The sequence below is a fragment of the Euprymna scolopes genome, chromosome 8, assembly GCF_053919585.1.
Source record: "Euprymna scolopes isolate OS-2025 chromosome 8, ASM5391958v1, whole genome shotgun sequence".
Classification (NCBI taxonomy): Eukaryota; Metazoa; Mollusca; class Cephalopoda; order Sepiida; family Sepiolidae; genus Euprymna; species Euprymna scolopes.
The window spans coordinates 13,850,577-13,877,300 of record NC_136489.1 but is presented as its reverse complement, the minus strand read 5'-3'; the positions used below and the strand labels follow the sequence as shown (position 1 = coordinate 13,877,300).

At 36.6% G+C, this 26,724-nt stretch overlaps 1 protein-coding gene across 1 annotated transcript in view; it reads left to right on the top strand.

Moving 5' to 3' along the window:
• The window catches only part of LOC145283491 (HEAT repeat-containing protein 4-like), a 2,203,577-nt gene that overhangs the window by 46,604 nt on the left and 2,130,249 nt on the right, over positions 1-26,724 (top strand). Inside the window, exon 4 of the mRNA XM_080132316.1 lies at positions 24,058-24,146. Within this exon, the coding sequence (XP_079988442.1) occupies positions 24,058-24,146 (89 nt within the window). The remainder of the gene's footprint in view (positions 1-24,057; positions 24,147-26,724) is intronic.

Here is a 26,724-nt window from a genome sequence, read left to right as displayed (position 1 = left end):
AGGATACTCAAATAAGAAATATTTAAGAATAATAAAATTTCCTTAATCTGCAGAAATCAAGGTTTCCATCATTACTAAACATCGCCAGCTCCATTATCCCTAAGTGAAAAATCTTTAACGATTCCAATGACCTTTCTTTCTCAACTGCAAATGGATTTTTCTACAGACCCTGATTACACGGATCTTGTATTTTTAATTTGGATTTATTTATGAACATTATAAATCCATCTTCTTCGTGTGAGAACCTTGGCTCTTATGATCATTTCGTCTTGAAAATACTTAACCACACCATATCCTTTCATTTGGATATTTAATCTTTAATTTTTAATTCACTTTTTCGTTTTTCATTTCTTCTCCACATTTCATGAACTCTTTGTACTAAAACTTTATTTTTGCATTTATGATTTATTTTCATATGCTGTTCTGTTTTTGCCAGTACCAAACAATTCATAGCTTTGCTGTTCTGTTAATTTGCTAATATCTTTCCGCTGATGAGAACACATTTCTTGGAAATTCTGCAGATTTAGGAAATTTTAATATTTTTAATACTTCTTATTTGAGTATCCTGTCGAAAAATAAATTCATGTAAAGTATAATTTACAGTTTTAAATTGTCTTCTTATATACTAGCTGGCAGCCCGGCATTACCCAGTTATACCATATGCTTAAACACAAAAAATTGCAGTACTCTCAATTTCCTTTCAATCTAGATCAGAATAGTATTATCATCTTATATAACATGAGGTCTTAAAATTAAGAAAGCACTATATTAAATCATAATAATCATGTAATTATATTTCATCCAACTACTGATGACTACTTCTACTACCACCACAACCACACTCACTAAAAGAATGTGCAACTGTTTGTTCATAAGGGAGGAGAAAACGCCAACACAAAGAAATATAAATATGTATACAAATGTATATTATACATAGCAACACAGTCCTGTCTAAGTTTCTCCACACAATCCTAAACAACACTGTTGATTGAGAAGAGACGATCCCAAACACCATCGATCGACATAACATGATCCTGAATAATACCGTTGAGTTGACATGCCATGACACAATCACGAACACAGAGTAATCTTTTTCAACTGCCTCCGAATGACTTATCAGCTTGGTTTTTGTAGCCATTGGGCGAAACTCAATCGTCACTGTGAGTAGGATGGATGTAGCTCATTGATAGACTTTTGATTTTCAACTGAAAGGTCGCTGCAGGTAGGCCCGAGTCCTACACTGGCACACAATTCTTATGCACTTCCGCGCATGCTCATCACACTCCTCCCTGACCTCAAGATCACACAAATGACAATGTGTGGGCACGCCGTTTTCTCCTGGTACTTTGCCTTAATGGTACAGGCTCAGGAACTTCCTCAGTGGTGCCTTCGTCTGTCGTATCATTAAACACTTCCTACTTTGGATCCTTCATCTGGTTACTTATATGGCAGTGGGGCTTCATCACTGACTACACAATTATGTTGGCATGCTGAATGCACATCCTTTATGTGGTGTGGTGTTCCATCAACTGAGATTGAGTGTTGGCTATTGATTTTTGTCACCGTTTCTGTGCCAAACTGCGTCCTATATCTTCCCTGCAGATTCTTCACACATCTCCCCCCTTGTGTGGATTAGCTACTGTAGTATCAGTCACCATCACTTAATCGATACCCTTAACACGACTGGTGCTACCAGATCAGGCTGTCTATTGGCTTCCTGAGACGAAATGCACTTACATCGATTTTCTGTTTTTGTTTTCTATTCTCTTTTGTAAAACTTAATTATGTTCTGCAAAAACAAAAACAACAACCCCCAAACTCCTATCCTTACATCATCAACGCTCTGATCCCCAGCTGGCATCAATTGTGATGGATGGCTCTCGTCTGGGTGAGGCCCCGTGTTTTGACAAGTTTCTGGGTTTGACCTTTACTCCTGATCTGAAATGGAACACGTACAAGTCTGTTGCCAAGGTCACTGGAAAGATGGTGGGATCCTTCTACCGCTCCAGAAGATATCTCACTACTGATGCAATTCTCTATCTATATAAAAGCCAAGTACGTCCGAGGGTGGAATACTGTTGCCATATCTGGGCAGGAGCTGCTAAAAACAGCCTATCCTGCCTTGACAGAGTACAAAATAGACTTCGTGGCTTAGTGGGGGATGCCTTTTTCTCTACCCTGCAACCTCTCTCCCACAGAAGAGACGTTGCGAGCCTATCCTTGTTTTATCGTTATTTCCATGGCAGGTGCTCATCTGAGCTCCAATCTCTGGTCCCCCCTCGCCAATCTTTCACGAAAAACACCCGTCTAGCTGAATCCACTGTGAAAAATTTCCCCCACTCTATATCTGTGCCTAAATCAAAACGCGAATTCCATGAACAAAGCTTCTTTCTTAGAACTGCACACCTGTGGAACTCTGTTCCGTCTGCCTGCTTCCCTCCGGACTACAATTTGGATGTCTTTAAGTCCAATGTTAACAAATTTCTAATGAACCGCCCCCTTAAGTAAACACTTCATCAAATCTCCACACTAACGTAATGTACTTGCAATAACCCTTATCCCTGAGTGGCTTCCGGGCCTTGATAAGTGGTGATCACTGTGTAAAAAAAAAACCTTTCCCTCTCCTTCCCTACTTCCCACCCGTCGCCCCCCTCTCCCCCCTTTTTTTTTTGCCCTGTTGGTAGGGCCCTAGAATAAGCCGACTGCCTCCCTGCAGAGGGTAAAAATCCCTCAATGGGGCAACCAGTTAGCCGTGGGTTGCTCACACTATTGAAAGAAAACTACAACATAACATAAATAAAATTAATAAATGGGCAACTAAAAGTGGTTTCAAATTCTCCAAAACTAAAACAAAATGCATCCATTTCTGTAACCAACGCAAACTCCACCCTGACCCAACCTTACAGATAGAAGGCGAAAAAATTCCATTCGTAAGCGAGCACAAGCTCCTGGGAATCATTTTTGACAAAAAACTAAATTTCATTCCACACATCAATCACATCAAAACCAAATGTAATAAACCATTACAACTCCTACGAGTCATCGGAGCTGACAAGAACACACTACTCAAACTATATAGAGCATTAATTAGATCAAAAATAGATTATGGTAGCTTCATATATCAATCCACCAGAAAGTCATATCTAAAAACCCTCAACACAGTATGCCACTCCGGACTAAGACTAGCACTAGGAGCATTTCCAACCTCCCCTGTAGAAAGCCTGTATGCAGAAGTACATGAAACTCCTCCAATGCTTAGAAATCAAAACCTTGGTCTAAAATACTACACAAAATTTACAGCCAACCCCACAAACCCAGCACACAATAGCACTTTAAATCCAAACCGTAAACACCTTTTCGACCAAAAAGAAAATGCAATCAAAACCTTTGGACTTAGAATAAATTCGATTTCCAAAGAAGCAAATCTACCCATAACCAAAATTCACGAAACTGTCCTACTCAAAACCCTTCCTTGGAAAATCGTATCCCCTAACATCGACCTAAGTTTAAGTAAATATAAAAAGAAACATACTCATCCAATAACTTATGATGATCTTGATAAAATCAAAGAAAAGTATCCAGACCACACACACATCTAAACAAAATAACGCAACAGCCAGTGCAGCAATACTCAATAAATCAATCAAAAAACAATCAAACCCCTCAAAAGAAACCTTAATCTTTAGTGCTGAAATACATTCTCTAATCCTAGCTCTCAAACTCGCCTCCAATAGCAACAAAAAAAAACAAATTTATAATCCTTTCAGACTCCCAATCTACTCTAAAAGCGATTAAAAATAAAAAGATGGACAACTCGCTAATCGCAAAATTACTCCAAAAATTAATTGAATCAAACAATAAAAAAGAAATCATTTTCTGCTGGATACCGAGCCATTCCGGTATTAATGGTAGTGAATTAGCAAATTCAGCACCAAAAAAGTCTTAAATCTCCCAATCGATGCAAATTTTAAAATTCCATACATAGATCTAAAAAGACGTATCAGCGCATATACAACAGAGAAATGGCAAACCTACTTGAATGAACACCCTAACAACAAAATTCACGAAATCATGCCAAAAAACAAGAACAAAATACGAAATTAAACAAAAGAATAAAAATAGGCCATACCCACTTAACCCACTAATATCTCCTAAAAAAAAGAAAGCCAACCCATCTGTATACCTTGTCAAACACCACTCACAATCAAACACATATTAATTGAATGTACTGATTTTGTAACAGTAAGAAATCGATTCTACAAAGAAAACAATATTAAAAAGTTATTTGATAAAAACAATCCCCACACTATACTCTCATGTCTTTAAAAAATTGGCCTTTATAAAAAATTTAAAAAGAACACTTTATACAACGGTCCTGGATATGACCTAAAACTATATCCGATGGTGAGTCCCCAACTTGCAGGCCTTGGGGAGTGTGGAGCCACCCTTTAATTGCCATTACTCCCAGGTCCACTCAGACTGGGAGTGGTAGTACCTGTTAGGGTCCCAACTATGGGTTAAATAGAATCCGACATAAAAAACAAATATACTCCATTAAAAAATCGTTCCTCAAAATCACTAGATTCGGCATTAAATAACATGAAAAAGTTTATATACCATAAAACAAAAACAACCAATCAACCTTGACACGGATCTTACGTGTAAAGCACATTTGCAGGTGCCGTCATGGCCGTCTTTAAGCATGACATTGTGTCAGTACACTGCCTCTAAGATCATGCACCTTGTTCTTGCCGCAATGGGCTTTATTGTACAATGGAAGCTCTAGATTATTCCGTTTCTGGAGGGTACGTCGACACACCAAAATCAAATGTTCATGCCCTACATCTGTGTAAACTCAGCAAATATCTTTCCACAAAAAAACTGTATCAATATCATTATCCGTGAGCAATTCGATTGGCAGCATCCTTTCACAGAATATACTCTCCAACTGCTTAATCACGCTAGCAGAATTCTGTAGGTGCAACTGCCTCCAAATGGCAAAACGGTTAGGGCTACAGTCTATAAACGTCAAGTACAACTGAGTGCTGAAATAGGTTATATCCATAGCAATTCTGCTCCAGGTTTCTGGCTTCCAGTGCACTGGGGCTGGATTTACAGACTGGAATTCTTTGCAATCCCCAACCACTGCCCGCACGTCAGTTTAAGTTATTAACAGATTGACTAACTTCAAAAAGTACCATGTCCATTTCCCAACAGTATGTCCACTAGACCTATGAATTATCTGTATCTGAGACACAGTGGTTTGCGAGTACAGCACACAATTTCTTGGGATTCTGTTTCTTTACGAATCTCATTTAACCATCACTGCAGTACTTGAGTAAGTTGGTCAGCTCTGTTATCGTGAGATTTAACGAACCCTACATCGATTGTCAGTGCATATTCCGAGGCCAAATCTTGGAGAGGCGATGCCTAATTAATGTTTTCGAGGCTGCTTTACACTCTCGTTTGTCTGGACAAGGTGTCAGTTATCCACCGTTATGCATATGCTGAATCTGTTCGTAAATGTACGGTTTTGGCTTTCCACTGCAATGCAAGGCTGATACCTCACAGCACAGCATCAAGCTCAGCTAAATTTATATGTTCATCTGCATGCACCATCGGAGACAGCTTGTCTTCTGCCATGGAACCATTGCTTTCCACAACTACACCTGTGACAATAGAACTAGCATCCACCCACTTTGTAACATCTTCTTCACAGATATACCAATCATCTTTCACTGGATCGTCTCTTAAACAAATATCTTCAATCATCTGTGTTAGAAGAGGGCTCAGCATTTCGTCATCCCATCCAGTTGTCATATTATTTACCCTTTGTTTTACAAATGCTGTGGCGGTATGTAACTAGCCACACACTGGGGAATGGCCAGTTAGTTTCTTGCACACTGAAAATACAATTTGCCGAGTAAGTCTATCAGGCAGTACCCCCTAGAGCTGTACATGGTGGTCCATTGGTGTGAACAGCTATAACCGGCAATGCACCATTTACACCAGTTTGGGAATTGAGATTGGCACTGAATTCTCACCCCATTTCTCGTTTCCTGGACAAAATTAAGCAATGTGGCCATGCTGCTAACATTGATAGTGCATGATATTTTTCTGGGGCTTGACACCAACATCTCTGCCCGTTGCACTGTCCAATAGACAATTGCTTGCTCTATGATTGAGTCTATTACAATTATAATACCGCTATGAAGTATCCGTCTCCTTAGGTGTTATTTGTGTCGACTGTGCAGCTAATGCAGCTTGCTGTGAAACTCCTGTGCAGTTCTTTAAAATGGCACGAGCGCATGTTAGCATGTAACAGATCTAGGTTATCCATCTGGGAGGATGCTCGTAACACCTCTCTCACATGTTCAGGCAATCCAGCAATACACATTGCAAGCATTGATCCAATACACCGCTAAACACGACCACAAGCCTACATAGTTCTGCCAAAAATACATCAACCGTTTCACCTGGTTGGAGGCGCTGTGCTGCAAACTGCTTCCATGCAGTGAAGGAATCCAAAGAAAACGCTGTGTGCAAAGTTTTCTTTATACAGTCAAAATCTGCCCATTTTTCCTCGTTTAATTGCTGGTACGCGGCATAATAACCGCCCAACAAGCACATCGGAATGACGCACTTGATGCACGTCACCCCACTAAGCTGACACATCAGTTCAGCTTTCTCCAATCATTTCACTATTGACGGTCCGGATTCACTGCCATGAAATGTTGGTATGAGCTTTGGGTCGAAGGCTTGATGGCTGAAATAGCTTGTTTGGTCATGAGGAAGGAGAAAACGGCAACAAATAAAAGCAGTACAAATATATATGTATGTATGTGTGTGTGTGTATATATATATATATATATATATATATATATATATATATATGATACACATGGCAGCACTGTCCTGTACAAGTTCGTCCACACAATCCTAAACAACATCGTCCATCAACACGACATGATCCCGAACAATACTATCGAATTGACACAGCACAACATGATCCCAAATGCAGTAACACAGAGCAATATTATTCAACTGCTCCCCCGAATGACTTTTCGGCTTGTTTTTATAGCTCTTGGGTGAAACTCAATCCTCGCTGAGGGTAGGATGGATGTAGCTCATTGGTAGACTTGATTTGCAAGCGAAAGGTCCCAGGTTCGATTTTCGCTGCAAGTAGGCTCGACTCCTACACTGGCACACAATTCTTGTGCACTTCCATGCATGCTCGTCACAGTGACCATTACAACCACTATTTCACAACCAAGAGAAAGATAAGGAGAACGATTTCATGCTGAGAGTAGATGCAGTAGATATTGGCATTTCTTTCTTTAAACCATAGATTATGTAATTATACTTTGTGTGGTTAGAAGCAAGAAAGAGAAGTCTTACCGTGGGTGCTCAGCGAGTGAGTACAGGCGAAGAAAAGGAAGAACAAACATGGCGGCCAGCATTTTTATTTCGTCCGTTCTCGCATAATCTCGTGTGTGCGTGAAGATGGAACCTATAAAACGATGTTCATTTCTGGGTGCTGGGAGATGATTCCCGGCCAGCCAAGAGAGAAGAGACAGAGGACTGTAGCGATAATCTTTCTTGAACATTCCGTTTGTGTATTTGAGGTGACCCCCCCCCCCATTTTACGTCAAGCTATTTCGGCGATGGCCAACGCAGGTTTAAGCAATATGATTAAGCCTTTTAATGGCGACGGTGATGTGGTGGCGTGGCTTAAAAAAGTGGACCTTGTAGCAAGGATTCAGAAGCTGGATGATGTGGCCGCAGTAATACCACTGTTTCTGGAAGGGGACGCACTGGCCCTCTATTTGGAGCTCAGCGAGCGGGAACAGGGTGATGTAGACGCCATCAAGGGTCGACTGATCGAAGCTTTCGCAGAGGGGCCTTTCGAGGCCTTTAATAAGTTGAAAGAGAAGAGGTGGACTGGTGAATCTGTGGATGTCTATGCGAATGAGATTGGTTGAGTTGTCGGGCATCAGAGGACATGCCACGAGTCACGTAGTCAAGATGACTTTTGTTACCGGGTTCCCGGAAGAAATATCGAAAAGGTTGCAGCAGGTACCGGGGGTGGAGACGCTGGATGTGAGTGAGCTGCTTAGAACTGCGAAAATTTTAGTGAGCACCCAGCCCACGGAGCCTGGAGGAACGACAGCAACGGTACACCAGGATGTAGGTAGGAATCTGCCAAACCCGGGGATCGCATGCTTCGAATGCGGGGGACCACACATGAGAAGAGACTGCAGGAAGTTCTTGCAATGGACAGTGTGTTACAAATGCAATCGAAGAGGCCATTTAGCAGTAAAATGCACAAGTTCGGGAAACTGGCGAGGGGAGGCCGACGCGCCAGCGGCCGCCCCGATTCGAGAATAGAGGCGCACCCGCAGCAGATGCCCAAACAGAAGATTGCGGTGGAAGGACGGGAAATTATGGCCCTGATTGACACTGGCTGCACCACTACCATGGTGCACACTACCCTGGTCGGAAGATGGAAAGGGAAGGGTGAAGTAGTGGCATTCGATGGGTCGCGAGTGAAGTGTCGAGGGAAGAAGACTGTCACTATTGATATTGCTGAACGTCGGATGAGGGTCCATGCAATTGTCTCACTGATCGCCTGGTGCCTGGTGGCCAAGCCATCATTGGAATGGATGTTATATGCCGCCTTGGAGGTGTTACCATCACATGTGACAATGTGAGGTTCGGACTAGCTGAGTGCGCGGTGACGGAGAACGCTCCCAGAGGGATCAACAAGGCCGGGGAGAAAAGAAAATTGTCGATCAAAGATCAGGACTTCCGAGCCGAATTCGACGGAGAGCGGTGGACGGTGGAGTGGGCATGGAAACATCAAGCGCCATCGCTGACAAACAGGGTGGCGTGCTACACAAATTCGCTTAGAGGAGGGGCGAGAAAAGAGTTTGAGCAGGAAGTCGACCGATGGATTGAGGAAAGGATACTGATGCCTTGGACGGATGATGTGGAGTCGGGCATTTTGCCGTTGATGGCCATTCTGCAAACAACTAAAGGGAAAGTAAGACCGGTCCTGGATTTCCGAGAGCTGAACGGCCATGTTAAGTGCCATACGGGAGGCGACACCGTAGATGTGTGCAGTGAGACCATTAGGGAATGGAGGCAGATGAATGGCGCATCTACATTGGTAGATCTAAAATCTGCCTATTTGCAACTCCATGTTGCCAAGAAGCTCTGGAAATATCAGTTAGTCAAGTACAAAGGCAAAACCTACTGCCTTACACGAGTAGGGTTCGGGTTAAATTCGGCACCCAAGATTATGTCAACTATCCTCAGGAAGATTCTGGAGACAATGGGAAAGGGAGATGGGGTAGTGAGCTCGTACATAGACGACATTCTGGTGAATGAAACTGTGGTAACTGCCAAGGAGGTGGTAGCTCATTTGAAGAAGTTCGGCTTGGTCGCCAAAGAGCCGGAAAAATTAGACGGAGGGGCTGCTTTGGGCCTAAAACTGAAACGAGGTGCGTCAGGCGGCCTAGAGTTTCGCAGGGGAAACGAAATCCCACAACTGAAGTAGGAGCTCAACAGACGTGAACTTTTTTCCATATGCGGAAAGTTGATCGGACATTACCCCATTGCTAGCTGGCTTAGACCAGCATGCAGCTACATAAAGAGACACGCCGAAGGACAAGGATGGAATGATAAGGTGGGAGAAAGAACGGTCGCCATGATGGAAGAGCTCCTGAAAGAAGCAGAACGGCAAGACCCAGTCCGGGGAACCTGGAACATACCGCGAACATTGGATGGAGTCGTGTGGTGCGATGCGAGCAGCATTGCAACAGGGGTCGTTTTGGAAATTGGAGGAGTAGTTGCAGAAGATGCAGCCTGGTTGAGGAAAAAGAATGACGTCAGCCACATCAATGTGGCGGAATTAGACGCGGCAATAAAAGGAGTCAATCTGGCCTTGAAATGGGGACTACATGACATCTGCATCAAAACAGACTCCGCCACGGTGTTTGCTTGGCTAAAGTCTCTCATTTCAAGCGAAAAAAGGATAAAAACGAGAGGGGCTGCTGAGATGTTAGTGAAGCGCAGGCTTGGGGTGCTGGCTGAGCTGATGCAAGAGTTTTGTTTGAAGCTTCGCGTAGACATGGTTGAACCGAGCAGATGCTCTCACGAGAGTGAAGAAGAGTTGGCTGTTGCCAAAGAAAGATGTTGTTGCTGCATCGGATCTAGATGATGTTGGTGTGCGAGAACTGCACAATTGGCACCATATGGGGGTAGAGAGGACTTGGTACTTAGTGAAAAAAGTCGACCCAAGGATCACCAAGGAGCAGGTGAGGCAAGTGGTCAGGACATGCGACAGATGTCAGTCGATTGATCCTGCTCCAAGCACGCATGAAGCTGGCCAATTGGAGGTGAGTGGGACCTGGGAGAGACTGGCATGCGATGTCACCCATTACAGGGGTGGACTTTACCTTACCATGATTGACTGTGGGCCCGGGCGATTTGCTCTATGGAAGAAGCTACGTGGAGGAACAGGCAATGAAATAGCGGCAATCTTTGATGAGGTGTTTTTGGAGCGAGGCCCCGTGGAAGAGTTGTTAACCGACAACGGGACTGCGTTCAAGTCAGTAGCAGTGACAGAAGTACTGAAGAAATGGAAGATCCAACAATTTTTCAGAGCTGCCTACAGACCCAGTGGCAACGGGATCGTAGAGAGAAACCATCGCACCATAAAGGCAGTTGCGGAAAGAGGAGGCACCTCACCTGAGCAAGCCGTCTTCTGGTATAACATGTCGCCTAAACTGGGACAAGTACCAGAGATGGTCCCGCAACTGTCAATGTTTGCATATTCCTGAAGGCATCCTAGGGTGGAGCCGGCAAGCCGAGAAGTAGAGGCCACAGGGACAATTAAACTCGGGGACGAGGTATGGGTGAAGCCACCGGGGGCGTGCTGCACCACACAATGGAGTAGGGTTCGCATAACTGGGAGGAACACTAGTAACAACATTGTGGTGGGAGGAGTCCCGAGGCACATTCTTGACGTCAGATCAGTTGAGGGGAGTGTGCAGCCACAGGAGGAGGACGAGACACCTCAGAGGCCAAGTAGAGAGAGGCGACCGCCACAGTGGATGAGAGACTATGAAATGTGATCTTGAGATCAAGGAGGCATGTGGTTAGAAGCAAGAAAGAGAAGTCTTACCGTGGGTGCTCAGCGAGTGAGTACAGGCGAAGAAAAGGAAGAACAAACATGGCGGCCAGCATTTTTATTTCGTCCGTTCTCGCATAATCTCGTGTGTGCGTGAAGATGGAACCTATAAAACGATGTTCATTTCTGGGTGCTGGGAGATGATTCCCGGCCAGCCAAGAGAGAAGAGACAGAGGACTGTAGCGATAATCTTTCTTGAACATTCCGTTTGTGTATTTGAGGTGAACCCCCCCCCCCATTTTACGTCACTTTGTCCAACCATTGCTTACTACTACTACTACTACACTTGCTAAAAGAAAGTGCAACCATTACGAACACTATTTCACAACTAAGGGAAAGGTAGGGAGTAGGATTTCATGATAAACATTCAAGAAAAATCGCAAAGCTATACAACAAATGTTCTTTTGCTGGCACAAAGTAAACTCCGTGAGGATTTTGTTTTTCTTTTAAAGTTTCCTTTTTTTCAATCATGTGTTTTAATGCACGCATTTCTTGTCCCATGTTATAAATAAGCCCCACTATCACTTTATATCTTTTATTTACATTTTCAAGACGTCAGACACAAGGTCATGTGTTAAGTTGAAAAGTCAGGATTAGTGCACTCTAGTCTATAAAAAAAAAAGTATCTGTTAGAGGCGCCTCAAGCGATTAGTGATAAACTAAATCCTTTACAAAGAAAAGGTAAATCCTGGGAAGATGGACATCTTGAGACTGAATAAAACCATACTTCAGACCGACAGCAACAATGTCAAGGACGAATACTCGAATGGTATAAAGGACGTTGAGTCAACCAATGACATATGCTTATTATTTACAGGTACCCCCCCCAACACACCATAATATTTTTTTTATTAATATATATATATATATATATATATGTTACATGTAGTTTGATAACTTAAATGCACTAAATCTTGGTGGTGTTTATTATTCCTTTGCAAAACTCAATCATGTTCCGCCAAGCCAAAAACTTAAACAATTTTCCTATATGAACCAACCAAACCAAACAACATGAATAATTATTTGAAGATATAAACAACTTGAAGCATAAAAATTGTTTTTTTCAAAATGATTGCATTCAACATTAAATAGCCTAAAAAAGGATTGATGTCCCATAAAACAAAATAAACAAACTAAGTACTATGGATAATTATTTGAAGATATAAACCTCTAAAAAGTTTAACAAAAACGGTTGAATTCTGCATTAAATAACCTGAAAATAGTTGATAGGACGTAAAGCAAACAACGAAACATTATGGATAATTATTTGGAAAAAAAAAAAGTTTACCGAAATGACTGGATTTGGTATTAAATGATCTTAAAATAGGTAGCGGGACTACACAACTGTCAAAGGAAAAATAAGGCACCTGCTTCCTTCTGCTAGTCTGTGGGAGACCCTTGAGCATGTTCGAGAACCCACTTTACCCACCCCGATCAGGGTAATGTGAGGTCATGGAAAACAGGTGATTTATGTAAAGCAAAGAGAAATAATTCTGTTCATGGTTTCGTATTTTGTTGTGCTGAGCAGAAAATACCTCTGGATACAATGGTCAAGATAATCACCCAGTATGAGTACTGCTTAGACAGAAAGAAACTGCAACCTACTGCCTGTACAACTACAAAAAAAGCTACAGCAATGCATCAAAATCTTTATTCAAGAAACAGCATGAGTAGGGTTCTGAATCAGAACATCTCGCTCAGTATGGATTGCAAGAAATAGGTGGTATGAGAATCATCCAAGAAGAAAGTGGACATGGATGAGTCCAGACAATAGACAGCAGAGAATGACGGCGAGATACATGCGTTGGCAGTCTGAACACTTGGGCAACATCAAAAATGATGAGCAACAATGAATTCATGAATGTCTCGGGGGGGGGGATAGTCGTCAATGCCTGTACTAAGCAGGACACGACTTGAAATAGGTTGATATACTGTAAACCAAAACTTAAAATCAGCATTTATTATAATCTACGATCATGTAATTATCTTTTCTTTATAAAGTTATGTTGCACGAAATAAAACTGGTTCTCTAGACTTCTGTCATTTTCGTTTCCAGTTCACAAGAACTCATGTGAACAATTCAAATCCTATTAAGAAAGTTCCTGTTGTTTATAATAAGGGAAAACTGATTTTAAAAATGCATGTTTAAGCAAAATTTTCAATTTACATTAATAAAATTCACACAGACATTATTATGGCTGAACCAAATGTAATTCTTAAAATGGATGACTGAAAAGTGTATCATCTAAGAATGATTTAAAATATATAAACATGAAAATATTAAGTTTTCTCAATTAAAACATAACGATATTTGATGGAGATACTGATTCTGTATTCGAGTCGCATCGTTTCAGGATAATGCAGTAAACTTTTGTTTTTTGAGTTTTGTTTTCTGTTTAGATTTAATTCGTTTGAGTGAAAATAGCGGTGAATCCATTTATATTCACGAATAAACATCTAAAAATTAATTACATTGAATAAAATTGTGATTTCTAGAAAATATTTTAGAATTTGATTAAATTTTTAAAATAAGAACAGTTTTTCTTAAGGTGCTTCACTTCAATATGCGCGTTTATTGATGAAATACACATCTATCACTCGTCTGTCACTTTTAGAGTCCCCCCAAAGAGAGTCTCAACTCTAATAAGCCCCACACTTTCGGCCAAGCTACAACTGTCCCATCATCACAATTTTGCATCTCTATGCTTGTTTTACAAGTACTTAACATTCACAAGTAACATGAATTGAAAGACATACATTGAGAACATTGCAAAGGCTGCTGCAAAGAATGTGGGCTCCCTCTACCATGCTAGAAAATTACTTACACTAGAGATTACAATGCTACAATTCGCACATTCATGGAGTATCGTTAACACATCTGGGCTAGTGCATCTACCACTACTCTTTCACACTTAGACCAAAATGAGTCTCAAATCTAATAGGTCCTGCACTAGGTGTGTCAGAAATTTCGTGAAAATAGTGAATAATTCCACCCCATCTTTCCAAGCTTATAACTCCTCGAAAAATGCAATTCAAGCCCTAATTTTTTTTTCAATTAAAGGAGCAAGGACCAAGGTTTCATTAAAAAAAAAAAAAACAACGTGGTTTTTTTTTTAAAGGTTTTAAACTTCGTACTTTACAGGTAAATTTCTAAAAAACAGTACTTTTTTTGTTTTGTTTTAAATTTGAATATATTATTTATTGACCTTTTCTCTTCAATTTGTGAGTAAATTAATTATTTACTTTTCGGTGACTAAATTAATTATTATTAGACATTTCAAAATGGGAGGCGTGAATTATTCGACCCCCTGTCTTTCCAAGCTTATAACTCCTCGAAAAATGTAATTTAAGCCCTAATTTTTTTTTCAATTAAAGAAGCAAGGACCAAGGTTCCATTAAAAAAAAAGAAGAAAAAACAAATAACGTGGTTTAAAAAAAAAGGTTTAAAACTTCAAACTTTACAGGTAAAATTCTAAAAAAACACTACTTTTTTTTTTAAATTTGAATATATTATTTATTGACCTTTTCTCTTCAATTTGTGAGTAAATTAATTATTTACTTTTCGGTGACTAAATTAATTATTTACTTTTTAATAGACACTTGAAAATGGGGGGGCGTGAATTTTTAAAAAAAGTTTGTCTAAAATATTATATTCGATTTATTGGAAAGAACATAAAATTTCACATTGACCCTGAAAATATCGTAAAAATAGAATCAATAGAAAAATTTTGATAGATTTTTAAAGTTTAAAAATTGAAAAATATTGAGTTCGGAAAATTCAATACTGTTTTAAAAAAAAAATATTTCTATTATTTTTAAAACAACTTTAATAGTTTATTTTGGAAGTATAATCACTAAAGAAAATAAACAACCCACTTTTAACAGAGAAATTACGAGATTTTTATATTTTATTCGCAGTTTCGTGTTAGAGGTGTCAAAATTTCCTACAAAAATTCTGATACACCTAGTCCTGCACTGTCGGACAAGCTCTAACCTCTGTTTCATCGCCACAACGTCAGATATCTTGCCTGTTTGACAAATACTTTAATGGAAGGTGCTCTGATAAACTCATAGCACTTGTGTCCACTCTACATACTCCCAACTAGCAAAATAAGCAGCTAAATCCCACCCCTTCATTGTTGACGTCTCTAGATGCCAGAAGGCATAACAAATAAAGCCAAGTACTATGTTGAACAGATAAAGCAAAATATCCTTGTAAACGTTTTTGTACGAATAAGTTACCACATAATAAAATCATGAAATAAGGATAAAAGCCACTCAAGAATAATATGTGCTACCAGATCAGGTTGTCTGAAGATATCGGTCCTGACCTAAAATGCACCAAACATTAATATTGTTTTTTTTCTCTTTCTTTTTGCAAAACTCAATCATGTGTTGCAAAGTCAAAAACAAAAGCAACAATTTGCTTTTACAAAACAAAGCAGCATAAATAAATGTTTGAAGATATTTCTTTTGTTTTTGCAACACCTGATTAAGTTTTGCAAAAGGAAAAAAACAAAAGCATCGTTTGGTGCATTTTAGGTTAAGAAGCTCTTAGCTTTATTATGATTTTATTATATGGTGACTTATAAGTTTACAATGATATCAACACAGCACGTGGCTTCATCTGTTATGCTTAAGTTTCAAATGGTATTTTATTCTTGTGTCAAACTTAGATTTGAAGTAGTATTTTTAGATGCGTCTACAGTACGTGAAGCATAAAAACTTATCAAAATAATCAGATTAAGCATTATACTAGTCTGGGTGCCTGGTGTTGCTCGGGTGTTTGGAGGTGTGTGTTGAGCAAAAATGACGCGACCGGAAGTTTGGAATGTTGAAATTAGTAAAGTCATTCCAACCGATATGATGACTTGCAAAAATGGCGATGCAAAGAAATCGACGCTGCTTGTAGAAAACTGCCCAGTTGAGGATGAAGGAATAATTGTTTTTAGCCAATTTTTCGATATTTGTTGTCTGTAGGGTCGAGCTTCAAAACGATACTGATCTTTTGAAAATTTGTCGCCTCTGTCGAAAGTTTTAAGAAGACATACATACAGGTGAAATTTATATAATGACTAGCAGGAGGTACCCGAGATGGTTAGACTGGAAACAATACAGTACCTAAAATGCCTAAATGGTCATCCATTTTAATACTGACCAGATTCAACCTTGCTTACCTTTGGTGATCTAACCAGGAATGGTGTGTGAGCGTGAATTATGATGGATATATACTAATTGTACTAATAACATATTAATAACATATGAGGAAAAAAGAAAATAAAAACTTAGCCTAGTTCGAATCAAATATCGATGTCAAGTGAAATCTTAATTTGGTCTGAATTTAAAAATCCGTTGACACAATTTGTCTGTGCAAAGATAAAAAAGAATTATTTTTCAAAGTTTAAATGACATGTTCAAACAGGGAGGTGTTGAAAACAGCAAAAACATTTCTGTTGCTATGATACCTCGTTTAAATAACACACACGCATCGCGATCCCTTCTATATCTGCTACTCATTTCTCAACATGGAGACTTTGCCTAAAAATCATTCGATATTCAGATAACTCTAAACCACTGCAAGGCGTAATCTGCAAAAGCAAAAACAAAAAAAAAACACATTTAATCTCATTCTGCCAAGATATGTATTTAGAAAATTATTCAAATTTGAATCGCATTTTGCTAAGTGCAAAATATATCTACATTCTTCATCTTTTTATATAATGCATTCGTAAGTGTTGAATCTATGTGCTTTTATTTAATTTAATTTTGGAAGATTGTCGAGTGAATTACTTCCAGCCATTATCTTTCAGTAAAACGAAATTTATGGAAATAATTTTGGTTTGGTTTTGTTTTACGGTATATCAACCCTTTTTTTGGGGGGGGGGCCTGATCCAGTCACTTTGGCTTTTTATGCTTAAAGATCTTTATAATATCAACCCTTTTCGGAACCAATAATTTGGAATGTTTTTATTCTTAAAATTCTTTTTAATGGAAGTAATCATGCAATTATTTATTTCGACTTCTGTAAAAAATACGTAAACTTTATTTTCATTATTTTGTAAATAAGACAACCAATTTTTCTTTTACGCCCAAGTAAGGCCAGGTAGGTACAGTAAATAGTAAAAAATCCAGATGAAATTCCGTTAATTATTTCATCTAAGAGTTCTTAAAAATGGCTTCTCAATCTTTTTTCAGATCTAATTCTGCTAAGTAATGAATGAATATTAGAGTGGCTTTTGGCCTTGATAAGTGGTGACTTATTACTTATTAATGAACTAGTGGGGTGTACCTGGTCTTGCTTGGTCATAAAATATGCTTAAAATTTTTTTAATGTATGCAGATCTCGTATTATCACAGAACCAATACGCTATTGAATATTATATTGTACCTAATATATAGAACTGATTTCAAAGATACCATCAGTTAGAATCGAAAGCGAAATAGTTCGTGTTTTAGATGCATTCCTACCGATATGCAAATCGAAAGATAAACAAGATTTAATATTAAACGACTTGAAAAAATGAATTGAATTTGAGTATGTGCCGAAAGAAGTAAAATATGTCGGCAAGTTGGAAGGAACGGTTTGCATTTCAACTCGCCGTACGCGTTATTTATCCATCCAAATAAAGATTTTTGCTCATTATAGAAGATCATTGATGTATAATTTCTATTTCCTGTTAATTTCAGTGCTATGTGATCAATAGTTTGAGTTTAGCGGTTAAATATTTTTCGAAACACACACACATACATCTATTGGTTTTATATATATATATATATATATATATATATATATATAGGAGCAAACAGTTAATAAAACATGTTAAAAAACACTTTGAGAAAGAGTTAAAAACATTATCTGAAAAGGAAACACTTGATAAGTGGATAGTCCTTAATCCGCGGAGTTTCGAAGAAATACTTTCCTTCTCATCAGAGGGTAGGAATTAGCAAAATGCAGGATCGGATTTTGCATACAAAAGTATTTGATGAAACAAGTAAGTCAAAGATCTTACTTGATAACAAAAAAGTGAAGCAGAGGGAATATGGTGAAGAAAAAGGTGATTACACGTGAATGGATAGTCTGGTGGAAGATAAAAAATTCAATGACAGTAAAATCCAAAAATATAACTTCAAGAAAGTTAATTGAATTTCCATTTGCACAAGTAAAATCCAAGGAAATCCCGTGATTGGAAGATGGTCCAAAATAATCAAAAGGCCGAAATCCATGGAATAATTCACAAATATGTACAAGGGAAAAAGGGGAAAAATTTCAATATTAATAAAAGAAAAATACAATAATAAAGAAAAAAGACATAAATATAAATAAGAAAGATCAGGGAAGAAAAAGGGGGGAAAAATCAGGGAAGAAGAGGGGAAAAATTAAATGGTGATAGAATTAAATAGAAAATAGAAAAACAGATGTCAAAATGACCCAGACAGGAAATGTTAAAAGGCGTGAAAGAATTTATATGGCAAAATAATATAGGTCAACTGAAATGTACAGTTTATTAGTTAAGAAAATATTAGCAAGAGTTGTTAAGACACTAAATGGAAAATAAATAAATTAATTAATTAATTAATAAATAGAAAATAAATAATAAATAAACAATAAATAAATAATAAAATATAATATATAAAAAAATAAAAATTATTTAAGGGGAGAGGATGGCCGGTATCTGCAAATTCAAGAAAAAGCAAGAAAGTAAGTAAATGCATATAGTAAAATATAAGTAAATATACATATAATATATGAAAGTGTGGGTAGATTGATATATTAGATAGATAGGAATATTTAAAGAGTAAAACAGAAATTGCAGATAAAAAACCGGCCAAACAAAGAAGAAACAAAATAAAGGAATATTAAATTATAAAGTATTAAGAAAGTATGTAGAAAAAAACGGGCTCTTTTTCTATTCTTAGCCGTGCTCATTCATTATATCACCTTAAGATCTTGGAGACTATTCACGTTCGACTTAGAAAACCTCTTTGCAAGCAAAGGGAATGCCTCATGGAACGCTGTTTTATTTTAATCGCTTTCCCACTTTTTTTTCTCCCCATAAATTGAATAAAACGCAATTTTAATCGCTTTTCGTTCTTTGTTTTAAAAATTCCCTCGATACAGCTTTGAGAAGCGAGGGTCGAAACCGGTCAGCTGGCTCCCCATTTCTTTTTTTTTCCTTTCCTGTTCCCCTTTTTCCCCCTTTTTGGAGAGAAGATTAAAGGAATATATATATATATATATATATTTATATATATACAAATTTACTTTTAATCATGAATCATAAGTCTTCCCTTCCTAATTGCAATATATATATATATATATATATATATATATAATACACACACACTAATGAATAATAATTATTCCTTTATACCAGACATTACTGTTTCATGCTTACGCAATCATCAGTGTAGGAGGTAACAATTCCTGCCAGTCGAGAAATTCAAAGCCACCTTTGACCCCATTTGCTAAGCCTTTACATCTGGGCAATGAAGCAATTGCCATAGGAATCAAGAAAATCATCATCTAATAATTGTACAATTCGGGCGAAGATATTAGACAATCCAGAGTGTTCAAACGAGCGCAAGTCATAAACGTTGCATAAACGTTAGTTGACTGCCTTTTAGTTTATATTTCTTAAACATTGCCCATTCTTAAGTATTCTTAAAAAGGCTTGATAATTATAAATAATAATTATTCTTTATACCTACGAACACTTAAGATTCATACTTATGCAATCATCGGTGTAGGAGGTGACAATTCCTGCCGGTCGGGAGATTTGGACCTATATATATATATATATACAGGGTGGGCCAAAGGTAGGTTTACAGTTATTATTTGAAATTCTTTAACAAGGTTATTTGAAAAATTTCAAATAGTTTAAATATTTATTTGAAATTCGATACCAGAACAGCAAGAAACTCATTATACCTGTTAACATAAAAAGAAATAATTTAATCTCGCAGATGCTCAAAATGTCCTCCTTCAACATTGCAAAATTCTTCAAATCTCTCCAGGACACTCTGACACACAGTGCGACACAAATTCCAATCTTCATCAATTTCTGTGAATGTGACATGAATGCAATCTTTTAAATCATTTATTGTTTTGGGTTTCTTCTCATAAACCTTGTTCTTAACAACACCCCCAAAAAAGAAATCCATTGGGGTTAGGTCAGGTGAACGTGGTGGCCATTCAATGCTGCCCCTTCTTCCGAACCAACGCTGTGGAAAAACTTGCTTAAGGTAGTCTCTTACTCTAGACGCTTAATGTGGTGGTGCTTTATCCTGCTGAAAGAAATGTTCATCAAAATCAGGTTTAGTTCTGAGTCGTGGTACTACTAATTCACGAAGCATGTCTAGGTAGTTCTCCCCATTTATAGGTCCATTAAAAAAAACGGGCTCAAGCTGTTTATGTAAATTTGATCTGTACTCTGTGGAGTATTTTATATTGCTTGTTCATTGTAATTAGCAAGTAACTTCAACCACATAAAAGTTAGTTTAATAACTGTAAATCTACTTTTGGGCCACCCTGTGTATGTATATATATATATATATATATATATATATATATATATATATATGAGCAAACAGTTAATAAAATGTTAAAAAACACTTTGAAATGAGTTAAAAACATATTTAATCTAAAAAGGAAACACTAGATAAATGGATGGTCCTAATATATATCTAAGTATAATAATTCTCCAAGTTATAAATATCAAGTTTTCTCAGTTGATTATTTATTACTTTTCTAAAAGTACCCATTACAATATTGTTTCGTGTTGCAACTAACAGATTTATAATACCTTGGTTATTGCTGCTGTTAATATGATCTGGCACCGTGTTTCAAAAACATGACTTTCTTAACAACAAAAAATCCAATTTGTGAATCGATTTTGAATCAGAAAAGTCGGTCACACGGCGATGTTCAATCTACAAAGGCCTGAATGTTTCTTTCTTAGAACTGCCCGCCTATGGAACACTGCTCTGCTGGCTTGCTTCTTTGACCGACTACAATAATGTTGCCTTCAAGTCCAATGTAAACAAGTTTGGAAAAGTCTTACTATGTTAACTCTACACGTCTGAATGCTTCTGCCCACTCCCCCCAGCAACCTGCTTTTATGGTGCCTGGGTGCACCTCAAAATCGCGTGTGAGACGTGATTTGTCGATAACTGTTTGAAAACGTGGGAATTAAAAGACCAGGGTCGCAATCTTGGATCTTTTCATTTTCCCTTCTCAGTCCACACGACAGACAAACACGAGCACGTTTTTACGATAAGCCTTCTCTATTTTTCCCACAGATTTACTATTAGAAATCTGACTTGACAATAAATTTTTAACTCCAGTCGAATGATTCAAGAGATAATTATAAACTGAATGTGAATGTTAAAATTAAATAAAATTCCTCAAAATCCCTTGGGAGTGCCACACACCAAAGACAAGTTTTGCAGAGAGCCACAATAACCAGCGTTTAGACTACCACCAACCCCCTCTGGTGGGCAGGCCATATCCTCAGAATGGATCCATCCAGGGTTTCCAAGAACATGCTTTATGGCGAGTTTGCCGAAAAATGCACTGCACAACCTGGCCTTAACCAACATAGATCCGTCATAGTGGGAACAAAGTTACAGCAACTAGAACTCGTGAACAAGAACGCGTAAAGGCATTGCAGAGTTTGATGAGAAATGGAGGGAAAAAGGAAGGCAAGACAAAAGAAGAGCAGCATGAACAACCTTGTACCTCCTACCCTTTCTATGAACACTGTTTGCAGCTCTTCCACCATAAATGAGGTTCTCAAAGTCCTATCACTCATAAATATTAATAAAGATAATAGACAAACAACAGAATCTGATGTCTAGGACACGAGTAGGAGCTGATGATCGAACAATAACAGGTTATTTAATTATCTAGTAAAGTAATTAATCTTAAGGTTTCATTTCTCTGCTGATAACTAATCTTTTACTCTTATTAGTTTTGTCGCTTTTCTTCCATTGCTTTCCAATCTCCAATTTATGTTCTGATTTTCATATCTCAACACTGGAGTTTAAGCATGCAAGAGCACAATACATTATATGAAGTCTTATTACAGCATAGACATTTCTAAAAGAATGTTTGGATTCTTTGAAATAACACAACCATTTATTTAATCATTAACATTTTCATAAATACTAGAGACGAAATATCATTTGTGTCGACTTATAACATGAAAAATAATGGTTGTGTATGCATTTCACATGGAAAATATAGAAGAAAAATAGTTTGTTGAAAAATAATTTCGAATATTCACTTGTCTCTCTTTGACTAAATATGAATTACTACATGCCAACGAGAAAATGCTCTTATCTACTTCCCGAAATCAAATTCCACCCCTTATGTAGGATTTAAATACCAGATTCAGTCTCTTTCTTGGGTGAATCGATTGTCCAACTAGCGTTCAATTTTAGCATAAATTTTACAACTTTAAAGCAATGATAAAATGGCATCAGTCACATTCAAACAATATTACAGAACAGTTCGCAATCTATGCCTGATACTTTTTACTCGTCACAGATATTGTTCCCAAATATGTTCAACAAATTAGTATTTAATTGTATGTTACTCATGAATCTCTATTATCGCCTGCCCTGGCCACATGTTGTTTTTTGCTATTATTAACGTAGAATCTTACATTAATATCTGCATCACTGAATTTTGCCATATTTTTTGTATCATATTTTATTTTGTCCTTCGTACGTCTGTATTTTATAAACCTTTTCTGTGAGCATAGATGCATACATAAATTACAACCCTTTCTTCCCTTTATTATTCTGACTTTGCGCCTACTCAAAAGCATGTTGAAGAGATTCCAAACAATGAAACAAAAATAGGAAAGTAATTTTTTAAAGTCAATGCAGCGTAAATCTATAACAGAACAAACGCAAACTGAAGCAAATTAAGATTCATAACGGTGAAATTGTGTATATTGAGCTTTTATTTTTAAATATATTTTATATTATATATATATATATATATATATATAATCTCTTGCTTTTTTTCTTTTTTGATACTAGCTTTATATACCCGGTGTTGCCAGGTCGAAATATATTGCCGGGCAGAGGGTATAGTCACATACGATTTAAGATGCATGGAATATTCCAAGTTGTGAAAGTGGATTACATGTTGGATTTATGGTATCATAAAACACATAAATCTTCTATGAAAATCAAACGGGAAACAATTCTCATAGCTTAAATAAATGAAATTTACTTCAGTTTGTTGGTCAATAATAAAATGAATTGAATATAAATTAATCAACTTTAAATAATATTTCTAAATAGGGTAATCAAAGCAATTCTATTACTAAAAATGATAACATGGAGCTAATTATCAAACTAGATTTTATTTATCGTGTAGATTTCCTTTAAATAAATAGTATATACAGAAATGATGAATAAAAGTGTATAAAAGCCCGTTTTTTACATATTAATTCAATTGTGAACAAACAGAGCAATACAATTTTATTATAATAGATTCCTACTTGCGTCAGTGTGGTCTGTATGATATTTCGGAAACATTTCCTTTTGTCAGATGAATATTGAGCTTTAATTCAAACAAACATGGAAGATTACAGTTTCTATTTTCTTCACCTTTCTCTTCCCAAAGTAGGAACATTTTTTTATCACAGGCTATTATGAATCTAATCTAATTTACAAGAAAAAAAATTGATATTTATATAAATACAGTTTTATACAAAATTAAGTTAAACATTTAATCAAGAAAATTTTTTAAACAAATTTGGAGATTTTGGTGTCACAGATATTGGTGTAACAGAAATTTTTGTAATTAATGGTATAGACACTGTATTTTTTGTTCTTTGTTTTTACAGTTTATTATCCGAGTTGTTCCAGAAGATTGATTTTCTTGCTTATAAAATGCCAAACCAAAAAGGAACCCAACCTATACCAGGGGAACCAGGTAGATATTTTTAAGATCCTTTTTTTCTATATTTATTCTATATTATGTTAGCAAATAGCATAATGTTTATATATATAACCTTTATTATTGGATGAGTCCAAACAGGCTTTCATCACATCTGTTAGCATAACTGCTGAATCTATTAGCCCTCATTTTTATTTACCAATGAGTCCTAAAGAAGTGACATGGATATACCCTCAAGGAACTGGTTCTAACTAGGTTTCATCATGAAGGGGAAATTTCACAATTATGTCTACAAACTTACTATCTCCATCCGACATCGTATTGAGATTTATTAAGTTTCTAAAGCAAAAGTTGTGGATGACAAGGCATTGATCAGTGTTTCTAAACTTTACAAAATTATAAAACTACGTATGTCAGTTACAAGGCGTCTTAAGGTGGCTGTCACTAATTTTACAAAAAAAAATCCCATTTTATGCAAGAGTGACAACATTCAAGACGCATGTTCGTCCTGTATTCTTTTTTGGCTGTGAAACATGGTCAATAGCGAAATGTTAGAATGATGCGACCATGACTGCAGTGCTTTGCATGATGAAAATTGCCAATCTTGCGCTACAGGTTTCCGTGCAGAAATGTATCATACAATGACTTCTCGGCCGCCGTCAGTTATTTCAAACGTTTCAATGTGTATTCCACATTAACATTAATGGACCAAAGTCACGTGGTAGGCCTCTTAAGATATGAAGGTGATCAGTTTGATGACTACCTAATCTTAGACGACGGCATGAGCAAAATGGCAGAGGAATGGAAGTTGGAAGTTATTCATTGACTAATTTTTAACTTTGAAGTATTTTCTTTGACTTCTACATCAAGTGGCTTCATATTTTGTCTGAAGCGGTTTTCATAAAAAAAAAAGATATTATTACACCTCATCATCAGACACGCATATCTTAATTCCTCTTTTGTCCATTTTAATTTCCTTATATATTTTGTCGAACTTTCATCCTATTTCTACTTTACGCATATCTTTCCTCAATTATTTTTCATGAAAAAAAAAATTAGTTTGCACAAAAAATATCTTATTTGATAGCCAAACTTTATAGCTTCATGAAATATATCTTGAATTAATTTAAATAATTAATTCGAATTTATAATAGTTTTCTTTACCTTGAGGTAGATGAAAAAATATTTAAAAAATAAACAATGATATTTTGTTTCATCTTTCAAGTTAATGTTAACTCATTTCTTCAAGACATGGACTTAAAAAGGATATTTTTACTGAAGGTGCTTCCGTCTTTAATTGTACGGCACCTAAATAAACTGTTTTGGGACACCTAAAATGGAAGGCCGCAAAAGCAAAATTACAGGAAACCTAGGGAAGTGATTTGGATAGCAAGATGACATAGAAAAAACTTTGCTGTGTTTTGGGGGTTCTTAAAGTCACTGTAAGCTTTTTTTTTTAATTTCAATTAAAAATTTCTATCAAATATGTTAGATTCGATATAAAAAAAATGGTGAACGGCCAGTTTGCTGCACATCTCCAAAGTCTGATTACTTTTTCATAATTTTCTTTTTTCAATTAGGTAGAAAAGTAAATTTAATGCCTTTGTTGTATATTTGTTCGTATTTTCATCCCAAAAGTCTAAAATCTTTTCAAGCAAACTTCATATGCAGGTTCTTCCATAATAATATACTTATATATATATATATAAATATTGAAAGCAAATAATTCACAAATCAGTAGGTAAAAGAAAATTGTTGATTTCTCAACGATATTTTCTTTAAAATAATTTATGTTAGTAATAGAAATGACAACAAAATAGATTTGGGGGCCATTTTGTACTAAAGACAATACTAAAAAGTGCTATATATATATAATATATATATATATATATATATATATATATGTGTGTGTGTGTGTATGTTATTTATTTTTTATTTTATTTATTTATTTATTTTTTTTTTTGCGATACTTTTGTAATGAATTCAATTATTTATACGAAAGTGCATTTTTTACCTAAATGCGAGTTGGGAATAATTTTCCCTTTGACCAATTTGAACCAATATGTAGATATATTGGCATACTTAGGCATCATTTTTTTTTTTTTTCATTCAAGCAAATATTATTAAATGCAACGGAGACATTTTGCTTTATGATTCTGTTTTCTTCTTTTTTTTAATTTTTCGATTTTTCGTATAATTTTTTCTTTTTTTTTTATATCAAAATCAAAAATACTAATAAAAGTTCCATAGTTGTTGCTGTCATGAGCGCTTTCGATTTGTCCACGAATCATCTTCATGTGTTGAAGTAAAAGTGCGAAGGAGCGAAAATGAGAATTAAAAGTGAAAACTAAAATATACAGTAAACGGCGTTTGGTGATAAGTTAAAATATAAAGAGTCAATGAAAAGTCGATTAAAAATTTGAATATTAAAATCAGCAAATTCGTGAAGACTGTTAACGGAGTCCGTCCGTCCACTACAAACTACGCAAGACATTTTACAACGTTACTGCTTTCTCGAACGCAATATCATTTATAGTGGGTTGAAGGGTTTTAATATATGACGCTTCAAGAATTTTTAATTTTTTAATATTGTTTCCATGTTGTATAATTTTTA